This window comes from Argentina silus, assembly GCF_951799395.1.
Source record: "Argentina silus genome assembly, chromosome: 7".
NCBI lineage: Eukaryota > Metazoa > Chordata > Actinopteri > Argentiniformes > Argentinidae > Argentina > Argentina silus.
The window spans coordinates 17,428,132-17,438,131 of record NC_139661.1 but is presented as its reverse complement, the minus strand read 5'-3'; the positions used below and the strand labels follow the sequence as shown (position 1 = coordinate 17,438,131).

General features: G+C 46.7%; 1 protein-coding gene across 4 annotated transcripts in view; it reads left to right on the top strand.

Moving 5' to 3' along the window:
- The window catches only part of trpm3 (transient receptor potential cation channel, subfamily M, member 3), a gene marked incomplete at both ends in the record, with an annotated part of 120,820 nt that overhangs the window by 67,866 nt on the left and 42,954 nt on the right, over positions 1-10,000 (top strand). For all 4 annotated transcript variants that reach the window (XM_083673381.1, XM_083673380.1, XM_083673383.1 and 1 more), the window contains 2 exons: positions 1,179-1,303; positions 1,614-1,785. In XM_083673381.1, coding sequence (XP_083529507.1) covers positions 1,179-1,303; positions 1,614-1,785 — 297 coding nt within the window. The remainder of the gene's footprint in view (positions 1-1,178; positions 1,304-1,613; positions 1,786-10,000) is intronic.

Genomic DNA, 10,000 nt, shown 5'->3' with positions numbered 1-10,000 from the left:
CACTAACAATCTGTAGTAGTGAGGCACGATCACAAGCTACACCCTAAATGGCTGTTTGTCTGGCTCAACACTAACACATGGCTATCTGTAGTAGTGAGGCACGCATCACAAACTACACCCTAAATGGCTGTTTGTCTGGCTCAACACTAACATGCCCTATCTGTAGTAGTAAGGCACAAAAAACACAACTACACCCTAACTGGTTGTCTGTCTGACTCAACACGAACACATGCCTCTCTGTATTAGCCTAGCCATGAGGGTAGAATCACTGCATGTACAAGCACACAACACCACGAACACCTTAACACAGGGATGTTAACCATCAACCTCAACACTAAACCTCAACCTATCTGCATTAGCTTAACCATAAGGTTCAGTGTCTTGGTTGAAGGTAACTCTTCAGGTGGGCTAGGTGGGTACATGGAGAGGTCCAGGGCCTAACAAACACAGAAGGAACCTTAACTCTTACTCTCCCCCTCATTCGAACAGCATGGAGAGGCACACAACAGGCCTGACCTATGGATGAACACACCTAAATAGCAATAATATACTGTAGGTAATAGCTGACCAATGGTTAGAGTTAGGGCTAAGGAGATAGAAAAGTGAATTACTGATGTCGACAAGGATTTGTTGAACAGAAAATGGTGGATGTCAGATAGAGACATGGAATGAGATACCCTCCAGGTGTGACAGAACCACCCTGAGAGAGAGAGAGAGAGAGAAAGAGAGGGAGAGGAGGAGGCTGAGACCTGTCTGTCTGTCTGTCTGTCTGTCTGTCTGTCTGTCTGTCTGTTTCTTCATGTATGGCACATCTGATACAGAGACTTTATCTTTTAGGGCTATCTAAGATTACATATTCATCCTGACACTTACTCTATTTTTTTTTGTCCCTCTTACATACCTACACACACACACCCAAACCCCCACACATACACTAATACACACACACACACACACACACACACACACACACACACACACACACACACACATCCCCACACATACGCGCACACACACACACACACACACACACACACCCACACCCCCAAACCCCAACACACCTAAAAAAAAAAAAACTCACACACACACACACACACACACACACACTTACATATTGTCTGCATGACTCATTCTCTCTCACTCTCTTTACTATACACAACACATACACACACACTCAGGTGTGATCCGGCATGTTGGCGATGCATTGAAGGACCACGCCTCTAAGTCCCGGGGGAAGATCTGCACCATCGGCATCGCTCCCTGGGGCATCGTAGAGAACCAGGAGGACCTGGTTGGCAAAGACGTATGTTTAACATTGTGTGGGTGCGTGTGCGTGTGTGTGTGTGTGTGTGAGTGTGTGTGTGTGTGTGTGTGTGTGTGTGTGTGTGTGTGTGTGTACACTGAGTGTGCTTGGCAAGAGACAGTGTGTTTGTGTGTGTGTGTGTGTGTGTATGTGTGTGTGTGTGCATGCGTGTGTGTGTGTGCATCCATATGTGGTTTGAACTCAAGCACCTGGCAATACACTTGACCAGAGAGAGTATATTGTTGCTGCCAGTTCATTACCTTGCTTGCTGACCTGTGTCAGTAATAAACACACCTTTCTGGTCCTTCAGGTGGTCAGACCGTACCAGACCATGTCCAACCCGCTGAGTAAGCTGACCGTACTCAACAGCCTTCACTCCCACTTCATCCTGGCTGACAATGGCACCACGGGGAAGTACGGCGCCGAGGTCAAGCTCCGCAGACAGCTGGAGAAACACATCTCCCTGCAGAAGATCAACACACGTGAGTGGAGCACGCCCCTGCCAATCACAAAAGCAGACAAATGATAGGCTGGCTCATCTAGTGAAGACCAGTCGTGGGGCCCTACTGCGTGAGTGAGTGAGTGGGTGGGTGATGCACCTGCCAATCACTCTAAAGGCCAATGATAGGTTGTCTCATGTACTGACATCCAATCATCTCACTTCTATAGTGATATCAATATGAGAGGCAGGACCAATCACAAGCTGATATAACAGAATATACAGTGTTACGTATTTCATCTGGGTGGTTAATTGAGTTCACACTAGGTTATGCAGAAGCCACATAGCCAGAATTTCATATCTGTGGTGAATATATATAACATTTAGCTGACACTTTTATCTGACTTCCAGGACAGTCAGTAAGTGTATACAATATTTATATGTACTGCAGTCCCAGCAGGAATGGAACCCACAACTTTAGCATAGTTAGCGCCATGCTCTACCCACTGAGCTACAGATGCTGTCAGATTTAGCTTGAGGCAACTGCTCTGATCAGCAGCATTTTAAACTGGGCTTCAAGATTTTGCCTTCAACCAAACCTTTAACTCATCACTGGCTCTACTGAACCCAGTAATTCCACTCTCCCTCCCTCCCTCCCTCCCTCCCTCCCTCCCTCCCTCTCTTCCTCATACACTCCCTCTCTCCATTCCCCCATACTCTCCCTCCCCTGTGTATGTGTGTGTGTGTGTGTGTGTGTGTGTGTGTGTGTGTGTGTATGTGTGTGTGTGTGTGTGTGTGTGTGTGTGTGTGTGTGTGTGTATATGTGTGTGTGTGTGTGTGTGTGTGTGTGTGTGTGTGTGTGTGTGTGTGTATGTGTGTTCTCATCTGTTTGCAGCGTGTCCTCTGGCCCTTGTCACATTGCATTTCTCCTACTTCAATTTCCACTGTATTACTGAGGCAGGGAACCAAATGGATTTGCATAAATACAAACTATCTTTTTCATACACACTGTCTCTCACACACAAACAAACATACCTCACTGCCACACTTGAAATAGACTTCTCAATAGCATTATTCCTAATGGGGAAAAGTCAATCTGAGAAATGTATTTTGCAGTAGTTACTTTTAGACAAATTCCAGCTATGATTGATTGTACCTGTCTGCTGGTCTTATCAACAAAAGCCCTGGTTCTCATTTCTGTCTATTAAGTATGCTCTGCTCATGAATACGCTGAGGCATTTTACAAACTAATATCGTTTTCTCATTTCACACATTCTGCTCCTATTCAGTGGAAATATGGATGCTATATTCCATAATTCCATGTAAGTTAGGCATAACAGTGAATTGCTACATCGCTGCCTGGCTTGTAATACACTGAAATGTCTGATATAACATGATCTCAACATGATGTTGTAGACCTAACGTCCTCTCTGCCCCATCAGTCAGACATCACAGCTCCTTCATATCCTCACCCCCAAATGTATCGATGCGTTGCCCCCTGCAGAACCCGCACCCTACATACCAGGGGAGGCTGGTGGAGGTAGAAATCGGAGAATGGGGTCATTGTAATGCATGGAATGGAATGAGGACAGGTGTGTTTGATACCATTCCATGCGTTACAATGAGCCCGTCCTCTGATTTCTACCTCCACCAGCCTCCCCTGCTAAATACCCTACACAGATTATCCTCTACAATAATAAGCTGTACTCTTTATGCGATGTGATTGTATGATCAGGCTCATATCAGGCAGAGGCGTGTCTTCGCTTGTGAAACAGACGTCAAGTTGTTGTAAACAGTAGCCCCGCAATTCGAGTTGCTCCGACCGAGTCTCAAACTTGCGATCTCTGACTTGCCAACACACGTGACCGTCTCCTCAAACACCCGATGTTAACCAGCTACGCTATTGAAAAGCTATCAACTTGACAGCGCAGGCGGGGGTATTTTAACATGTGCTTAACTCAATTACATTTAGGCACACATAGGCTACCGTAAGTGTGATTCTATTTTGCATTCTATTCTATAAGGTTTGTGAGCGCTCCACCTAGACCACCTGACTCTGTGTTAGTGCCATACGTTTGTACAATATGTCACTGCTAGGGTAGGTGCTATTGGAAGGCATTCTCCCGGCAATATTCCCTCATCCGTTTCACCATCCTGGCTCTAGGAATGGTAGAAATGGCACCCACCAAATGGCTACTTTGTGACGTCAGCAGGAAGCAGGAAGAGACCTGCCTCCTCTCTCTCCATCCTGTCATGTGACCTGTGGGTTTCCCTTTGTCATCCTATGCCTGGGCTCATATGAAGGGGGCTGGGGAGGCAAAGGGACACCCAGTCGTCATAGCAGCATCTCAACAGCAGGCCACCCATGACCTAACAGCATTCTAACTCAGACCATCCCTGACCAACTCATCTTTCTAAACCAGGGGATGCTGGTGGAGGTAGGAATCGGAGGATGGGCTCATTGTAATGCATGGAATTGAATTGGGAGTGGTATCAAACACACGTGTGTTTGACACCATTCCCCATTCCATTCCGTGCATTACAATGAGCCCGTCCTCCGATGTCTACCTCCACCACCCTCCACTGTTCTGAAAACAAGCCAGTATCCACACCCTTCACAAAGTAGCATTCCAGTCATACCGTACAAACCATTTCCAAACCAAAACAGTAACCATTCCCTAATCAATACCATTGCATTTATTTATTATATGTTTTAAAGAAAAACTTTTATGTAACCAGCTAAGACCCATTGAGGTTAGAAACCTTTTTTGCAAGGGCATCCTGGCAAGAGGACCAAGCAGGGAGGGTACCTAAAATGTTCAAAGTGACTATTCCCAAACTGACAGCACTCAAAGAGCTAAATAAAGCGAACAACCCTTTCAAAACATCAGAACGTACTTACGTTGTCCACCGGCTTGCCGGGCAATGATGCTTCACTTATATTCAGGAGAGGCTGGTGGAGGTAGAAACCGGAAGACGGGCTCATTGTAATGATACCATTCCTCATTGCGTTCCATGCATTACAATAAGCCCGTACTCCGATGTCTACCTCCTCCAGCCTCTCCTTGACTTCAGTACATGGACATATTACCCATAATCCAGGACTAGGGTGACATTTTATTCTCTTTAATGTTCCCTGGCTGTGCTTAATATCTCTCTCTCTGCCTCCACTGGGGTTTTTTTCATTGGTCTAATTTAGATGATAATGTCCTGCCCTGCTCATCTCTCAGTCTCTAGTGGGTTTCAGTGCAGCAGAGGCTTCTGCTCTTCTGTGTGTTAGATGACTATGTTACTCTGCCTAGCTCTGCTCACCAGGGTGCCGGACAAGGACCATTTCGGTATTTGATTACCTGTCCCCGGTCAATAAAGAAACACATCCATTTCCTCTCCCAGCAGGAAACCACAGAGCCCCCCTCCACAAACCCCCCAAGGCCCCCCAGAAAAAGAGGCAGATAAAATAAGGGAGGGGAAATCATTTTAGTGTGAATGTAACTGCACACAGCGATGAAAGACCAGTGTAGAATAGATACGAGATATCCATAATCTGTCCCTGCAGTACCGTATGGTTATTGCCTGCGAGCAAACCTGCAGTTAATCCTAATGTCAGGGTGTTACAGCAGACCTGCCATCATCCCCACCGCTGGAACTGACGCAGACAGGTATAGGATTTATAGAGCTACAACACTCAATTGGTAGAAATGGCCACGGGAACATGGACTATGAAAGGGGTTAAATCCATCTATTTGCTTTGTCTATATACAGTATTAGCCGTGTTTTGCATATTGTTTACCTGTGCACGTGTGTGTGTGTGTGTGTGTGTGTGTGTGTGTCTGTATGTGTGTGTGTGTGTGTGTGTGTGTGTGTGTGTGTGTGTGTGTGTGTGCGTGCGTGCGTGCGTGCGTGCGTGCGTGTGTGTGTGTCTGTGTGTGTTCGCTTGAGTTTTGCGCACTTGAACCCATGTCAAATGGTTTCATCAGCACCGTCGGCACCAGTCAAATTGTGGTCCTTAAAGACCTGTTATTTCCATGACATTTGGTTCAACTCCCCCTTTAGCGAAAACTCAAAACGTCCTTTTACTCTGTTTCCTCCTGCTGTATAATTCATGCGGCAGTGTTTCCTGTGCTGTGGCAACTTTCTCCGGCTGTAACTTCCAAGCAGAATATTTAAGGGACAGCTGAGCTGCAGCTGGGTGTAAACACTGTAGATGGTTGGAGACGGCAGTTGCAGTATGGTGACTGAGGCCGGAAATACCCACACGCCACATTAGAACGCCACGTTAGAACGCCACGTTAGAACACCAGATTAGATACACGCCTGTCCTTCTGACATGTAAATACCCCCAACCGGCCTCCGTCACATCGCGACGTTGTCACTCCTCTGACGAACCTCCTTCATGGTCCCTTCCTCGTCGCTAGGATTTATTGTACTGTATGTCCCTATTCTCTGATCTTTTCTGTCATGAATGTTTTCCAATTCAATAGTTTCTTCATTAAACAATTCCTCGATGTCCTTCCCACCCAACCACACTCTTCCCTGTTATCCTATCATCATGTTTTTAACGTCTTCTGCTCATGGTCCACTTGTGTCTCTTTCCGTCTCTGTCTGTCTGTCTGTCTGTCTGTCTGTCTGTCTGTCTGTCTGTCTGCGTCTGTCTGTCTGTCTGTCTGTCTGTCTGTTTGTCTGTCTGTCTGTATCTGTCTACATCTCTCTGTCTGTCTGCCTGTATCTGTCTGCGTCTGTCTGTCTGTCTGCTTCTGTCTGTCTGTCTGCTTCTGTCTGCCTGTCTGTCTGTCTTTCTGTTTGTCTGTCTGTCTGTCTGCCTACCTACCTGTCTGTGTGTCTGCCTGCCTGTCTGTCTCTCTTTACATCATCATCCTATCTTATGTTCTTCTCCTCTCTTCCACTTGTCAACAATCCTCCACTCACCACCTCGTGGTCACGTGGCCCAGACGTAGACTGTCACAGGCGGCCTTGGAGAGTGGGTGTGGCCTCAGTCACAGACCCGTGTCTCTCCCCCCCTGGCAACAGCACAGGCAGACAGAGAGGCATATAAAAGAGGAGTGACAGAACGGCGTAACTCACAGACGCCCCGCGCTGACCTCGCTACACTCTATACCCTGCTGACGGCCATGGCTCTCTCTCTCCGTCTGTAATCACCGCACTCACTCACTCACCTCGGGGAGTGGAGGAGAGGGAGGAGGAGATGGGGGAGGAGAGGGAGGAGGAGAGGGAGAGAAGGGCTTACCTTGAGATGTCCCCGCTGAATAGTGGGATTAGAATATGTGAAAGGAGAGAAAGCGAGAGGGAGGGAGAGAGAGGGAGGGAGAGAGAGAGAGAGAGAGCGTGAAAGTGAGAGATTCCTCACTCAGTGTCCTTCTCTTCGCGCTTCCCCTCCACTCAGTCCCTGTGCTATAGGGTGTAGGTGTGGGTGTCAAAAATATGGAATGGATAAAATATGACAGTTTGGTTTGCAGACTGATCTCCTCACCCTCACCTCCACTGGGACTGAAGGACTGGTGATGAATAATTAGAAGCCAAGGGAAGGCCACAGAGGACACCCTACCCCACCTATAGTGCATTATAGTATACTTTGACCAGAACATTACCCCATTCCCCCCATATACTGTATAGTGCGCTACCTTTTATGAGCCACATAATGCAGAAAAGTACTACATTAATGTATACAGTGAATAGGATGTCATTTGAGATGTAGCCAAGGAGAGTGGAGGTCAGGGTAAATGATTGGTTGGCAGGAGAGTGAGGCTCTGAGTGTTTATCTCCTGGCACATCTCGCCTTCAGGGACACACACACACACACACACACACACACACACACACAAACACACACAGACACACACAGACACACACACACACACACACACACACACACACACACACACACACACACACACACACACAAACACACACAGACACACACACACACACACACACACACACACACACACACACACACACACACACATAGGCACACACAGGCGCACACAGGCACACACACCCACACACACACACACAAAATCAGAGGGTTATGAGTGTAATTTCTCAGTAGAAAATGTCCCACAGGCCAAGTCACTGCCACTGTAATTCCCTCTCAGTAGTCTGTCTAAGAGAGCATTCCATATCCAGAGAGCATTCCATATCCAGAGAGCATTCCATATCCAGAGAGCATTCCATATCCAGGGTTCTCCCCAAAGAAAGTAAAGGGCATCTGTGCCACCTTGTCTACTTGGCTCCGCCACTGTGTACGAATTTCAGAGCAAATGAAACTGATATTTAGTAATGATAGAGTAGCTATCTTTTATCATCAATGACATTGTTAAAAGCGAAAGTGAAAGCAATATTACGTTAATTCAGCGTTTTTGCTGTATTTTTAGCACATTTTTTTTTCCGATAATGCAATCCAGTGCCACTTTTTTCCAAATTTCTTTCATCCACCTCGCCTTGATACAGATGCCACACCTTGTACAACACTCACCTCCTCAAATGTAATCATATTGAACAGAGTCGAGGAGAACGAAAAAAAAACAAAAAAAACTTGAATGTCAAAGCATAACAGAAGAGAGAACGACTGATCTAAACGCAGCAGAGCTGTTTAAACTGACCTTTACATCCTTACATCCTGACCCCCCCCACCAGCTTCCATCTCTCAATACCGTCACAGCGCCGATGTTATAGTCACGTCTGGAAATAGGTGCTTGTGTGTTGTGTAAAAAACGACCCACATACAAAACCTCCCCCAGCCATACTAATGTCTCGGTGCTATGACTCATCCCAGCCATAATGAGGTCCGTTTAAGCATGTTCCGTGTGTCCCCATCCCTCCATCACTCCCTCCCTCCCTCCCTCCACCCTTCCCTCCCTCCATCCCTCCCTCTCTTCCCAGTCTAAACATAGATGTTGGGGGCTGGTGAGACTCACTGGTGAGACTCACTTCTCATCTCACTCCTTCTCATGCTCTTTCTCTCTCTTTTCAAGAGCTGTGATATGAGCAGAGGGCTATGGACATCACAGAGAGAGAGAGAGAGAAAGAGAGAGAGAGAAAGAGAGAGAGAGAGAATGAGAGAGAGAGAGACACAGGTAGATTGATCTGCTCCACTTAAGATCTCCCTGAGCTCCTCTGACCCAGCAGTAGAGATAGCAGGTGGGGGAGAGAGAGAGAGAGAGAGAGAGAGAGAGAGAGAGAGAGAGACAGACAGACAGACAGACAGACAGACAGACAGACAGACAGAGAGAGAGAGAGAGAGAGAGAGAGAGAGAGACAGAGAGACAGACAGGCAGAAAGAGAGAGAGAGTGAGACAGAGAGAGAGAGAGAGAGAGGTGAGAGGTAGATTGATCTCCCTCAGCTTCTACTGACCCAGCAGCAGTAGCAGTAGCAGCATAGCTTCCTCCCCCTAATCTGACAATCAAACTCTGAATAATGGCCTTTCATAGAACATAGAAGAAGGTGAATGACCTCTTTCATAGAAGATGAATGGCCTCTGTATAGGGATCGATCTGGCTGACTTGGTGGTGTGTAAATGCTCCACTCCCATTTCATCCACATGTATGCTGCTGTAGAGAGGTTAGCGGAGAGAGGGAGACGCTCAGATTGTGGTAAACAGAACCGATGACTTGTCTCGCCGAGCACAACATTGGTTGCACTCAGTGTAGACACCACTGTTAATCTCCTCAGACAAAATGGATTCCATCTCCCCACACAACTGGCAAATTACAGCTCTTGATTCCTTTTAGGATTTTCACTTTAAGTTTTCTTCTTAAAGCTTGAGTTAAATATAAATACCACTTGAGTTAAATTTAAATACCACCATATCCCTGTCTGCAGTGGAGGCTGGTGGAGGTAGAAATCGGAGGACGGTCTCATTGTAATGCATGGAATGGAATGAGGAATGGTATCACAAACACACTCAGTTCACTTGAGAAATAACAAAAGCAAATCAACAATAATGATAACTGTGTTACTACACAGCTATAGAGACATTTAGTACACAAGTAATAAACAGTGTTATTACACAGCTATAGAGACAATTTGGTCATTCCATCATGTCCCAAATGATCCCTCAGAGTAATTCATGAAGTGTGGACTTCGTATGCGCCTGCTGTGTTCCAGCTGTGTGTACAGGCAGAGTGCCCGCCTGCCAATTAGCACAGACCCAGCTGTTCACTCCCCTCCTCATCTGGGACTTGGTGCCTTTCAATCTGACTCTAATGCACTTTAGATGCCGCGGTGCCCGCCACTGGTT